The 13,773-nt window shown below is 52.2% G+C and overlaps 1 protein-coding gene across 5 annotated transcripts; it reads right to left on the reverse strand.

Annotated features, from left to right (window-relative positions):
* Positions 1 to 280: 280 nt before the first annotated feature.
* Emp3 (epithelial membrane protein 3) lies at positions 281 to 7,128 on the reverse strand. 5 transcript variants are annotated; one of them, XM_045133495.1, is made up of 6 exons: positions 6,985 to 7,128; positions 5,801 to 5,858; positions 5,337 to 5,427; positions 5,097 to 5,199; positions 2,800 to 2,940; positions 281 to 499 (listed from the first exon to the last, which is right to left on the reverse strand). In XM_045133495.1, the coding sequence occupies exons 1-6, from the start codon at positions 7,040 to 7,042 to the stop codon at positions 327 to 329; spliced, it is 624 nt and encodes a 207-aa protein (XP_044989430.1). In that variant the 5' UTR covers positions 7,043 to 7,128; the 3' UTR covers positions 281 to 326. The 5 variants fall into 5 exon arrangements, with proteins under 5 accessions (XP_044989430.1, XP_044989429.1, XP_044989431.1 ...); XM_045133494.1 differs by having other exon boundaries at positions 5,337 to 5,478; XM_045133496.1 differs by lacking the exon at positions 6,985 to 7,128 and adding an exon at positions 6,788 to 6,877.
* Between the last annotated feature and the right edge of the window lie 6,645 nt (positions 7,129 to 13,773).

The following is a 13,773-nucleotide window of genomic DNA, read 5'->3' on the forward strand; positions in this document are numbered from 1 at the left end:
GGTGGGTTCTAGAAGGAAAGTGGAGAGCGGTTTACAAGAACACCTCTTCCCCAGGGGTGGAGTCAGGGAGAAGGCAAGAGATGAACTCCCAGCAGGCTTGGGTCCCGAGAGCGCGTGCGACACTGACGAGGGGGTGGGGGTGGTCAGATGGACCCAGCCCCAGCGGGGGTGACGCCTGCTCTCCCCAGGAAGTCGGAGGCTCTGCACTCAGGCAGGTTGTCCCGGGGAGAAGGGTCTCCGAGCTGAGCGCCGGTCCAGGAGGAAGGAAGAGGCGAGTCTGTTTCGCGGTTAAACGGGTTTATTAGAAAAGTAGGTAAATGCGGCGGTCACTCCCGCTTCCGGAGGTGGATGTAGACGATGCCGCTGACCAGGGCAAGGGGGAAGGCCACCCAGGCCAGGGCGAAGCAGTAGCCGAAGCTGCCGCCAGGCGGGTGCTTGGCCGCCAGGATCTCCTCAGCGCGGATGGCGTAGATGAGCGCCCCTGAGAACACGGCTGCACCTGCGGAAACCGCACCGCGGGGCGTGGGGAGGCCGCCAGGCCCGGGGCCTCTGCGGGCCCCACCCGCCTGCACCCGAGCACCTCGGCTCCCCAAACACTCCTCTGTGAGATGCGACCACAGCGCACAGATCCACACAGGCTTCCTTTCACTTTTTGAGACAAGGTCTCACTAAATTACCAGGGCTGGCTTAAAATTTAGATCCTACCCAGGTGGTGAATGCCCATTAATCCCGGTGCTTGGGAGACAGAGGTAGGAGGATCTCCGTAAGTCCCAGGCCACCCTGAAACTACACAGTGAATTCCAGGTCAGCCTGGGCTAGAGAGAGACCCTACCTTGAAAAACAAAACAACAACAACAAAAAAGTAAAAGGTAGGAGGAGTTGGAGCAATGGTTCAGAGGTTAAGGCACTTGCCTGTAAATCCCAAGTACCGGAGTTCAGTTCCCCAGTACCCACATAAAGACAGATGTACAATGTGGGCATATGTGTAGAGTGTACTTGCAGTGGCTAGAGGCCCTGGTGTGCCTGTCCTCTCTCTCTCTCATGTTCTCTTAAATAAATAAAATATTCCTTTTTCTTTTTGAGAGAGAATTGGTGCTCCAGGGCCTCAGCTACTAAAATCAAACTTCAGACACTTGCGCCACCTAGTGGGCATGTGTGACCTTGCACTTGCCTCACCTTTGTGCCTCTGGCCAGCGTGGGATCTACTGAGTCCAACATGGGTTTGCAGGCAAGTGCCTTAACCGCTAAGCCATCCTCTAGCCCCTAAATTATTCCTTAAAAAAGTAAAAAGTAGCCGGGCATGGTGGCGCACGCCTTTAATCCCAGCACTCGGGAGGCAGAGGTAGAAGGATTGCCATGAGTTCGAGGCCATCCTGAGACTCCATAGTGAATTTCAGGTCAGCCTGGGCTAGAGTGAGACTCTACCTCGAAAAACAAAACAAACAAACAAAAAAAAGTAAAAAGTAGGTGCTGGGGAGATGGTCCAGTGGGTAAAGGCACTCCCTTGCAAAGTCTGTGGTCTGGGCTCAATATTCCAACCACCCATAAACAGCTGGATGGGCATTTGTTTGCAGTGGCAAGAGACCCTGGCAACCACACACATACACACACCCGTAATAAATAAATACTTTTGTTTGCTTGTTTTTTTTGAGGTAGGGTCTCACTCCAGCCCAGGCTGACCTGGAATTCACTAAGTGGTAATAAATAATTTTGTAAAAAAAAAAAAGTAAAAAGTAGTTAGGCATGGTGTGCAACCCAGTAGGAGGATCACTGAGTTCTAGGCCAGCCTGGGGCTACAGAATAAGTTCCAGGTCAGCCTGGGCTAGAATGAGACCCTACTTCAGGAAGGAGGGAAGGAAAATAAGGAAGAAAAGGGAGGAAAGAAGAGGTGGAGGAAGGAAGTTAGGAAGAAAGGAAGCTAGGATGGAAGGAAGGACCAAAAAAGTAAACAACAAAAGTAAAAAGAGGAGCTGGGTGTGGTGTCGCACGCCTTTAATCCCAGCACCTGGGAGGCAGAGGTAGGAGGATCGCCGTGAGTTCAAGGCCACTCTGAAAAAACATAGTGAATTCCAGGTCAGCCTGGGCTAGCGTGAGACCCTACCTTGAAAAAAATAAATAAATAAAAAGAGAGCACAGGTGGCACGGTCCCGCAGCAGAACGCTTTGCCGTGCACGCTTTCTAGGCTCTGGTTTCAATCCCTTGTACTGAAAAAAGGAAAAAGTAAACAAAACTCCCAGAGTAGGGCTGGAGAGATGGCTTAGAGGTTAAGCGCTTGCCTGTGAAGCCTAAGGACCCCGGTTCGAGGCTCGGTTCTCCAGGTCCCACGTTAGCCAGATGCACAAGGGGGCGCACGCGTCTGGAGTTCCTTTACAGAGGCTGGAAGCCCTGGCGCGCCCATGCTCTCTTTCTTCCTCTATCTGTCTTTCTCTCTGTGTCTGTCGCTCTCAAATAAATAATTAAAAAAAAAACAACTCCCAGAGTACATGCTTAAGAAACAATTGGCTGACAAGCCAGTGCTACTGTGATAACAAATTCCTTCTGAAGTATTGCTTGGCTACCCCCATCACTGGTCCCAACTAATTTACGTATGCAGACTTCTCAAGTGCCCGCTCACTGCATGCCTGAGAGACCACCAGAGTCCCTGAGAACTACAGCCTCCATGAGCCCCTGGAGCAGGAGGTCGTCTAGGGACCCTTGGGAAGCTGAAAAATGTTTCCTTTCCGCCAGTAGCTCGGCCCGCCGATCACTTCTCCCGCCCTCCCCCCACCCCGCCCTCTCCCCGCTGGGGGCGGTGCTTACTGGTGCAAAGCTGGCAGAGGCCAGTGGCGTAGAAGAGTCCTCCTCGCCGCATGGTGTAGAGTTGGAACATGAAGAGGATGAAGGATAAGCAGCAGAGGATGAGGGACAGCACCATGAGCACCTGCACCGCCTTCAGCCAGCCTTCAGGGGAGACAGATGGCGTTACCGCGTGCCACCTCCATTTATTCTTGGCCTGTATCCCCTCCCACATAGAGACGCTTGTGTACTTGGATGGCCTTGAACCCTGTGACCTTTCTGAATTCCAGTATTAATTTAGTGGTTGCTTTGCAGAACGTAGAGTATTTTCTACATAAACAAATATTTCTGCTAAGAATAGGAATCCTTGGGACTGGGGAGATGGCACAGTGGATAAAGCACTCTTGCTGTACAAGAGTGAAGACCCGAGTTCCTTTGTATTATTATTATTTATGTAGATTTAATACCAGCACTGGGGAAGAAAAGGTAAGGGATCATTGTGAGTTCAAGACCAGCCTGAGGTCAGCCTGAGCTATAGTGAGATCCTCCCTTGAAAAACCAAATAAAAAAATAAAAGCTGGGCTGGAAAAATGACTTAGTGGTTAAGGTGCTTGTCTGCGAAGCCTAAAGACCCAAGTTCGACTCCCAGAACCAATGTAAGCCAGATGCACACGGTGGCGCAGGCGTCTGTAGTTCGTTTGCAGTAGCTAGAGTCCCTGGCGCGCCCATTCTCCCTTTCTCAAATAAATAAGTAAAATTAAAATAAAAACAAAAACCTATGTATTTGCAAGGAGGGAGTGAAAGAGAAAATGAGAGAGAATGGGCACACCAGGGCCTCTTGCCACTTCAAATGAACTCCAGATGCATGGGTCACTTTGTTCATCTAGCTTCACATAAATACTGGAGAATCGAACCAAGGCTATTACACTTTGCAAGCAAGTTCCTTAACCACTGAGCCATCTCTCCAGCCCAAGACCTGAGTTATTGCCAGAACCCACATAAATGTCGGTGGGCCACCTGTAACCCCTGCAGAGACAGGATCCCAGAGGCAAGCTAGACTAGCCAATGGGTGAGCTCTGTGTTCAGATGAGAGACCATGTCTCAGTTAAAAAAAAAAAAAAAAAAAAAAGCAAGGAGCCAGGCATGGTGGTGCACGCCTTTAATCCCAGCACTTGGGAGGCTGAGGTAGGAGAATCACTGTGAATTCAAAGCCAGCCTGAGACTACATAGTGAATTCTAGGTCAGCGTGGCCTAGAGTGAAACCCTACCTCAAAAAACAAAAAAGTGGATCAAGGAAGACAACCTATGCTCTCCGCTAGCACCTTCACACACCATGAACACCCATACACACATGCCGCACACATATACACATGCACAAAAATAAAGTATAGGGCTGGAGAGATGGCTTACACTTAAGATGTTTGCTTGCAAAGTCAGAGGAACCCAGTTCGATTCCCTAGTACCCACGTAAGCCAGAAGCACAAGGTGGTGGCGGCGCATGCATCTGGAGTTCGGAGTTCTATTGCAGTGCTTAGAGGCCCTGGTGCACGCATTCTCTCTCTCTCAAATAAATAAATTTAAGTTTAAAAAGAATATAAACAACTTTTTTGTTGTTTGTTTATTAATTCCCCTTTTTGCCTTTTCTTTCTTGCCTGGGCTTGCTCCAGCACAAGGTGAATAGAAATGAGACCAAGCCACAAGCCCTTGTGCTGTGGTCTTGAGGAGGAACACTTCTTCTCTTCCCTTTTTTTATTTTATTTATTTTTTGAGTTAGGGTTTCACTCTAGCTCAGGCTGACCTGGAATTCACTATGTAGTCTCAGGGTGGCCTTGAACTCTCAGTGATCCTCCTACTTCTGCTTCCCGAGTGCTGGGATTAAAGGCGCGCGCCACCATGCCCGGTTTTCTCTTCACCTTTTTTGAGGTTAAGGTATCTTATGCTGGGCAAGTGCTCTGCTCTGTCCCAGCCATTCCTTCTGTCACTTCCACAGTAAAGATTCTGCTCCACCTTTAAAACGCTGGCCCCACCCTACTCATCTCAACTTGGTCCCCTTCAGAACCCAGGCTCCAACTCCTTACAACTTTGGAAAGACTTTTCCGAATTTGGGGGGGGTCTTTGTCCCTATTCTTTAAGCCTGTAGCATGTGGCCTCCACCCTTCTTGGTCATAAGAGGTAGGGGGCTTTTACCCTTCTACTTTAGAACAGGAACAAGGGCTCCATCCGCATAGGCCTGGCTGGCAGCAGCCTCATACACTCAGCACCCTGGCGGGGGTTCTAACCCCGTGGCTCCCTGGTGTGACTTGGGGCTTCCCCGCACTCACCATTCTCACTGACATTACTGCAGTCCCATGTTTTGGTGGTGGTGTTCCACGTGCAGTCGTACCACAGGTTAAGGGACTCCTTCCCTGACAGAGTCCACCAGGACTGGGAGGGACAGAGACAGGGAGTGTGAGGAGGGAAGGAGCGGGGGAGGGCTCCTAGGGAGGGAAGGAGGTGCCCAGAGGTGTGGACCCGGGGAAAGCACAAGCTTGGAGGTAAAGGCTGCAGGCCAGAAGGCTTACCTTGTCCAAGGTGGCCACGAACAGCAGGATGAGAATGAGGATGTGAAGGGCAGAGACCATCAGCAGGAGGAGCGACATGGCTGCAGTGAGCCTAGGGTGGGAGGATGCAGTCAGGCGGCTCAAGGAGCAGGGACACTCAAACCTGAGGGAAGAGGGCTGTGGAGGACTCACAGGTCTGACAGAGGAGGGTTTGGGAGGACTCACAGGTCTAAGAGAGGAAGGCTGTGGAGGACTCACAGGTCTGACAGAGGAGGGTTTGGGAGGACTCAGGTCTGACGGGGGAGGGCTGGGGAAGACTCAGGTTTGAGGCACAAAGGGCTGTGGTGGAACCACCAAGTCTCTGATGGAGCCGGGCTGGGGAGAGCTCTTGTCTGAGGGAGGAAAGTTTGGGAGAACTCTCAGGTCTGACAGAGGAGGGTTGGGGAAGTCTCTGGTTTGAGGGAGGAGTGCTGGGGAAGACTCACTGGTCTGATGGAAGAGGGCTGTGGCCTGGACTCCTGTGTTTGAGGAGGACTCTTGAGTCTGAGAAAGGAGGAGAGGTTAGTGCCTCCTTGGGGAGGAGAACTGTGAACCCAGGGCTCCTGTGCTCCTTAGGGGCTGGAGAATGCCTCCCTGGACTCTTGGGGGAGGATGAGCAGGGCTGGCAATGTGCTTGTCTCCTCAGTGCCTGGTCCTGAGCCAACTGGCCACCATATGAAAATTCAAATTTTAGTCCCAGTACTTGGGAGGCAGAGGTAGGAGGATCATTGTGAGTTCGTGGCCACCGAGAAACTACCTAGTGAATTCCAGGTCACTCTATGTTAGAGTGAGACTCTACCTCGAACCCACCCCCCAAAAATACCCTCACATTTGCATACTCCCTTCCCATTCATTTATCGGAGCGGGAGCTGCCCCTGGGGCAGGCATCCTTGACTCACACCCCTCCCCTCCTGGGTGAGTCATCCGTGACTCACCCTCTGCATCCCCCCCCCTGCCCCGCAGCACAGGGAAACCCCAGCCCAGGGCGATGTCCACGAGGTCCCCATCCCTCCCTGATATAAATGGGGACTTCTGGTCATCTGGGGAGATGGATTTGATGAGTGGGAGTGTTGAGGTCTGAACGGAGTGACCACCTCCCATCACCCTTCACTGTCCACAGACAGGGCCTGGAGGCTCCCAGCTCGGGGTGTACTCATGCACCCCTGATCTTGGACCGCGGATAGTGGACAGCCCTGGGGAGAAGCTGTGGGACGTTCTCCTTGGAGGTCAATGCTGTGACCCCCCAAATCCTCGCTGGCCCCACCTCTTCCTGCATATCCCACCGCAAGGGCTGAGATCGCTTTTCTAATTACAGAGTTTAAAACGGGGCTACGAGCGGGGAGACCCTTGCCTGGGCAGGGGGATACCTCCCAAAGCGCCCAGTGCCCAGTAAATAAAGAAACCCCTGTCCGAATAACGGACTGGAAACTTACCGAGAGCCGCGTAAAAGTCTAGGGTTGAAGTCTAGTCCCTGCTCGGGCCTCGCGCCCCGCCCTTCTCTCTCCTTCCACCCTTCGGCCCCCGCCTCCCTCGCCGCCTTCCTCCCCCCCTCGCTCCGTCCTAGACACTCTCTCCCTCCCTCCCTCCCTCCTCTGTTCCTCCTAATATATACCGACCCTTTTATACCCACCCTTGCCGCACCCAGCTGAGGTCTGCAGCTGGGGGAGGGCCCAGGAACTGTTCCTCATTCTCTAGGCCCCCACCCAGTCCCCCTGCGGACGTCTTCTGGGGTCTCTCATCTGAGACGAGTTTTCCCGGGCCTGAGGAGGGGCAGGTCTCCTCCAGAGATGGGATATCTGCTCTCCTTGATGGGGCTTGGAGCAGGGTTGTGGTGGGATTCAGGAGTCTGGAGAAGGCCAGACTCTGTGACGTGGATAAGACTCTCAGCTGGAGAACTTGGCTGTGTTATGATCTGGAAAATCTGAGTCTCTGGAAGGGACAAGAGGTGAAAGTTAAGGAAACCAGTGCCATCATGTGCTGGCTTTGTGATTTTGGGTCAATCGTCACCTCTCTGGCCCTCAGTTTGCTAATCCGTATAGTGGGTATAATGCACTGTCAGTAAAAGAGTGATGGAGACAACTGTGGTGGGTGGCAGGAGTCTACTTAACATTGAGTAATCAGTGCCAGGTGTAGTGTCACACCTTTAATCCCAGTAGTTGGGAGGCAGAGGTAGGATTGCTGTGGGTTCAATGCCAGCCTGACAAAAAAAAAACCAGAATGAGTTCCTGGTCAGCCTGGGCTAGAGTGAGACCCTGCCTCAGGAAAACAAACAAAAAAACAAAAAAAACAAAAAACAAGGCTGGGCATGGTGGCTTTAATCCTAGCACTGGGGAGACAGAAGTAGGAGGATCTCTGTGAGTTTGAGGCCAGCCTGAGATTGAATTCCAGGTCAGCCTGGGCTAGAGCAAGACCCTACCTTGAAAGAAGAGAAAGAGAAAGAGAGAGAAATCAGGGAAGGCCTGTTAGAGGAGGTGGTATTTTAGCTGAGACCTGAGGACAGAAGGCATTTGGACATTGGGGAGAGAAAGAAATTGGACTGGCTCTGAGAACAGGCTCCTGTTGTCTGGGAAACAGACAAAAGGCCCAGTGTGGCTAGAGCCCTGGGAGCTGAGGGTGTGGTGGCAAGGGACTGGAGGGTGCCCTGGAAGAGGCAGGGAGCAGTTTGGATTTTACTGTAAATCGCAGCAGGAGGCTATTAGAGTTTTCATAACACTGTGGTCCCAGGGGCTTTGAACTGTCCCTACCATGCATGTATGCTCAGAGTACGGAGGTAGGGTGTCCTGACTACATCTGCATCCCTGGGAAGGGGACCAGATCCTGGTCGGGAAGAACTGAGGGCTGTAGTCTTGGATGATGGGCTATGTCTGGATGGGGCCACGGTGGTATGTGGTGATCTGGACGCCCTGGGGGTGGGGGAGGTGGGTACATGGGAGAGCAGGAGCTGGGTACGCATAGCAGGACTGTTGAGTCTCTCGCTGGCTGCTTCTGTGTCGGTATCTGCACAAGAGGGGAAGGCGCATCACAGCGCATAGCCCTGGCACTGCTGTTGCTACTTACATCAGCCCCTGGCTTCCTGAGCAGATTCACGAGAATCCTCTTTTGAGGTTCCTAGAAATCAGTTCAAGGGAAAATTCTTTTTTTTCTTTTGGTGGGGGGCTTCAAGGTAGGGTCTCACTCTAGTCCTGGCTGACCTAGAATTCACTATGTAGTCTCAGGGTGGCCTCAAACTCAGCGATCCTCCTACCTCTGCCTCCCAAGTGCTGGGATTAAGGGCGTGCGCCACCGCGCCCAGCAAAAATTCTTACGTATTTATTTGCCTATTTATTTATCTGATATATAGAGAGTAAAATGCAGACCGTGCATGCCTTTTATTTCTGTAAATGAACTCGAGATGTATGCGCCACTTTTGTCTGGGTTTAGTGGGAATTGTTAGTGTTTGCAAGCAAGTGCTTTTTACCATTGAGCCATCTCTTCAGGTTCCTCCTCTTTTTTATTTATTTTTTGAGGTAGGGTCTTGCTATAGCTCAGGCTGACCTGGAGTTCATTATGCATTCTCAGGCTGGTCTTGAACTCACAGTGATGTTCCTATTTCAGCCTCCCAAGTGCTGGGATTAAAAGCGTTTGCCATCACACTCTGCTATGTCCAGCACCCCTCCTTTTTAAAAATTTTGTTATTTATTTATTTATTTGAGAGCGACAGACAAAGAGAGAAAGAGGCAGATAGAGAATGGGCACGCCAGGGCCTCTAGCCACTGCAAAGGAACAGAGCCCCTTGTGCATCTGGCTAACGTGGGTCCTTAGGCCTGACAGGCAAGCGCTTAACCGCTAAGTCATCTCTCCAGCCTGGGCCCCTTTTTAGCTTTTTTTTTTTTTTTTTCTCCCAAGGTCGGGTCTCACTCTGGCCCAGGCTGACCTGGAATTAACTACCTAGTCTCAGGGTGGCCTCGAACTCACGGCGATCCTCTTACCTCTGCCTACCAAGTGTTGGGACTAAAGGCATGTGCCACCACACCCCGAAGCCCTCTTTATTTATTTATTTATTAGTTTTTCGAGGTAGGGTCTCATTCTGGCCCAGGCTGACCTGGAATTCACTATGGAGTCTTAGGGTGCCTCCTACCTCTGCCTCCCAAGTGCTGGGATAAAGGTGTGCACCACCACGCCTGGCTGTTTTTGTTTTTTGTTTAGTTTTCTAGGAAGGTTCTCACTATCACTGAGGCTTACTTGTAACTCACTCTGTACTTCCAGGCTGGTTTTGAGCTCACAACCAAACTCTTACCTCTGCCTCCCATGTGGGCCACCATGCAGGGCCCTGTTTTACATTTTTGTTGGCAATGTTCACACATGTACATAACACATTTTAAAAAATAATATTGCTTTTTTTTGGGGGGGAGGGTTGAAGAAATGGCTCAGTGGTTAAGGAGCTTGCCTGGGAAGCCTAAGAACCCAGATTTGACTCCCTAGCCTAGTACCTACGTAAGCCAAATGCATGAGGTGGTGCATGCGTTGCAGTAGCTGGAGGCCTTGGAGTGTCCATACTCTATCTGCCTCTTTCTCTCTCTCCACTTCTTGTAAATAAATAAATAAATAAATAAATGCCTTTAAAAAAGATTTCTCTCTTTAAAATATTTTTCTTTCTTTCTTTCTTCTTCTACTTCTTTTTTTTTTTTTTTTTGAGGTAGGGTCTTGGTCTAGCCTGCACTGACCTGGAATTCACTATGTACTCTCAGGTTGTCCTCGAAGTCATGGCAATCCTCCTACCTCTGCCTCCTGAGTGCTGGGATTAAAGGCATATGCCACCATGCCCAACCTTTTTTTCTTTTTGTTAGTTTCTTTTACAAATATATTTTATATATTTATTTTTTAATTTTCAAGCAGAGCGTGGGGGGGGGGATGAGAGAGAATGAGAATAGGTGCACCAGTGCCTCCAGCCACTGAAAGCAAACTCTAGATACATGTGCCACTTTGTGCATCTGACTTTATGTGGATACTGGGGAATCGAACCTAGGTTATTAGGCTTTGTAGGCAAGGTCCTTAACCACTTAGCCATCTTCCCAGCCCCATAACACATTTTGATCACAAGTGTATAATGTATTTTGGTCATCATCCCTTGCTCCCCTTTCATTGAACCTCTTGCCAATGAATCTCTCTTCTATTTCATGTCTTTTTAAAACATATTTTTATTTATTTTTTTGGGGGGCAGATAGAGAAAATGGGCGCCCCAGGGCCTCTAGCCACTGCAAACGAACTCCAGACTCACACACCACCATAAGCATCTGACTATGTGGGTCTAAAATTGAATCTGGGTCCTTTGGCTTTGCAGGTAAGTGCCTTAACTGCTAAGCCATCTCTCCAGCCCCTTATCTCTCTCTTTCTCTCTCTCTCAAAATATTTTATTTTAGCTGGGCGTGGTGGTGCACGCCTTTAATCCCAGCCCTCGGGAAGCAGAGGTAGGAGGATCGCCGTGAATTCGATGCCACCGAGACTACATAGTGAATTCCAGATCAGCCTGAGCTACAGTGAAACCCTACCTCAGATAAAAGTATATATATTTTTAATTTGACAGAGAAGGAGAAAGAGAATGAGTGGGTAGGCCAGGCCCTGCAGCCACTGCAAACAAACTCTAGACGCATGCGCTCCCTTGCGCATCTGGCTAACGTCGGTCCTGCGGAATCGATTCTGGGTCCTTTGGCTTTGCAGGCAAGCGCCTTAATCGCTAAGCCATCTCTCCAGCCCCACCCCTCTCTTCTTCTTCTTCTTCTTTTTTTTTTAAATCTTTTGAATCTTGGGCCCTTTGGGCTGAAGTTCGGAACCCAACATGAGGCTCTCTGGGGAAGGGAGTCCTCGCTGAAGCTGGAAAGTCTAAGTGTAAGCTGGAGGCTCCAGGTGGAGTCCCGGACTCCGGTGCGGGCGGGGCCTGCACCCCCGAGCAGGGAGGCGGCGAGCCGCGGGCCGCGCAGGTCTCTGAGCTAACCGCTCCGGACTAGGGCGCCCCGAGTGTGGGGGGGTCTCAGTGCGTACCCAGCAGCCGGGCCGCGCGGTAAGGGGAGAGTCCCCGGCGTGAGGGAAGTGGCGGGATCTCCCCCTCGCAGGCCCCCGGGGTGACGAGCTGCGCCGGGCGCTTCCTCCCACAGGAAACCGCAGGCGGGACACACCCAGCCTTCAGGGAGCGGCGCCCTCCGCCCGGCCCCAGCCCACGTGGGCAGCAGCTGGCTGCAGGGGCGGGTCCTGCGGGCCGGGGGCGTGGCCGCAGAGCCCCTCTGGAAGCCGTTGGGCGCGCCAGCGAGCTGAGCCTCCTTCTGCGCGGTCTCCTAATGATCCCCCCAAAACGATCTGCCCAAGGCACGCATTCTCTGATCAGTCCTAAAGGACCACCACCCAGCCTGTTATTTTTTTTAAATTTTTTTATGTTCCAAATAGATATTATTTAAGATTTTCAATACATTCATTGAATATACAGATATAAAACTCATAGCTATGGAGGGCCAAATACATATGTAGACCCATAAAAACACACATACATGCACATAATTTTTTTTTATTTTTACTTATTTATTTGAGAGCGAGACAGAGAGAAAGAGGCAGAGAGAGAGAGGGAGAGAGAATGGGCGCGCCAGGGCCTCCAGCCACTGCAAAGGAACTCCAGATGCGTGCTCCCCCTTGTGCATCTGGCTAACGTGGGTCCTGGGGAATCGAGCCTCGAACCAGGGTCCTTAGGCTTCACAGACAAGTGCTTAACCGCTAAGCCATCTCTCCAGCTCGTTTCTGTTATTTTAATTTTTTAATATTTATTTGTTTGAGAGAAAGAGGCAGAGAGAAGGAGAGAGAATGGCCGCGCCAGGGCCTCCAGCCACTGCAAACGAACTCCAGACGCATGTACCACCTCGTGCATCTGGCTTACGTGGATCCTGAGGAATGGAACCTTGGTTCTTTGGTTTTGTAGGCAAGCGCCTTAACCACTAAGCCATCTCTCCAGCCCACCTGGCCCTTCTTCTAGACGTTTCCTTCCAGACTCTTTTTCAGTTTCTGCAGATACGTGACACTCCTGAGATCTTTTATGCAGATCCCCCCAACGTCCTTAAGCCGCATCATTCCAGGCTGCCCCTATGAGCCAGCCTGGCATCGGGCGGCTTATCAGCTCTTCAAACCTTGCCCTCGCAGCCCCGCCCTTCAAACGCCAGGGTCCCGCCCCCAGCCCGGAGCCCCGCCCTCCAGGACCCTGGCTCCTCCCCTCCGGGACTGCCGATCCTCCCCATCCACGCCCCTTGCAGCACCGAGCCCACCCCTCTCACGACAGGCCCCTCCCATGGCCCCGCCCCAGAGTGCATAGCCCCTCCTCTTTCTCATCTTACCGGCCTCTCTGGCTCTTCTGTGCTCGGTGTCACCTCGCGCAGCTCCCCTTCCCAGAGGGTCCCGTGGCCTTCGCTCACCCGGCTCTCCTCCTCTGTTCACCTGCGGGCTCGGGCCGCTCCCCGCCGCGATCCTCAGGCCTCATTGGCCCCTTGTCCCTCTTGTAACTGGACCCGAGCAGTGAGCTTGGGGCAGCCAGGAGAGGCGGGCATCCGAGCTGGTGGAGAACTCAGCCTGCCAGGTCCCGGAGGTGCGTTGTCTCTGACTGTGCGGGCCCAGCGCTGGCCCTGTGCTGCCCTTGAGGCTCATCGGGATCCTGCGGCAGCACCGACTTCGCGCCCGGTTGTTTTGGGGCGTGTCCAGCCGGAGCGCTCTCCCCGAGGATAGCGATGTCTTCCAGGAGAGAATGGGTAACTCACCATTCTTCTCTCATTTAGGTCCTTCCCTGTCTTTAGCTTTCCCAAGAGCGCCCTCTCCTGGGCACAGACCCGCGTGCGAATGGAGGGATGCCAGGAAGAACTGGGGTGCCAGGAAGAACTCTGGCAGAGGAGAGGGAGGTCTGTGTCCAGGACAGAAGGAAGGAGGGAGAACACTGTGGCGAGGGTAGGGTCTCTAAGTATTAGAACTGTGGACACTGGGCTGGTCTGATCTGTTTAGGGGCTGGGTGGTGGGGAGCTGGTGGGCAAGATTGAACTGTGAACGTAGTTACCAGGTTTATGGAGCAAGTAGGAAGCTCGGGGCGGCGGCGGTGGGGAACGTAGGGACTGAGATGCAGTCCCAGAGGGTGCTGGGGTTAGGTTTGCAATACACTTGCACTTTGGAGCCCTAAAGAGAATTCCTAGGTCCCGAGGAAGAAGGGACTGCCATTCTGGATTGTTGTTAAGTCCCTTGTGTGGCCCACCCTCAGTAGACTGCGAACTCAACCGACTGCAGTGACAATGCGAGGTGATGGAGAGGAAACTGTGGGCCTCCAGGGAGGAGGTTCACCGGCGTACTAACAAGCCGCTATGAGCGGGGAGGAACTCCTGGGCCCTGGGTAGGAGGAGGGCAGGGCAGAGGTGGGTGAGGGAAG

This window comes from Jaculus jaculus, chromosome 14, assembly GCF_020740685.1.
Source record: "Jaculus jaculus isolate mJacJac1 chromosome 14, mJacJac1.mat.Y.cur, whole genome shotgun sequence".
In the NCBI taxonomy this organism is placed as follows: Eukaryota; Metazoa; Chordata; class Mammalia; order Rodentia; family Dipodidae; genus Jaculus; species Jaculus jaculus.

What these genes read in the sequence shown, in the direction of transcription:
- Emp3 (XM_045133494.1), bottom strand. Translation starts at nt 7,042, where the DNA reads ATGAGGAACAGTTCCTGGGCCCTCCCCCAGCTGCAGACCTCAGCTGGG. An exon ending in AGCCCTCTTCCATCAGACCA is followed by an intron (nt 5,479 to 5,800) that starts GTGAGTCTTCCC and finishes CTCTTCCCTCAG; the next exon opens with GTTTGAGTGTCCCTGCTCCT. An exon ending in CAGTAATGTCAGTGAGAATG is followed by an intron (nt 2,941 to 5,096) that starts GTGAGTGCGGGG and finishes TCTCCCCTGAAG; the next exon opens with GCTGGCTGAAGGCGGTGCAG.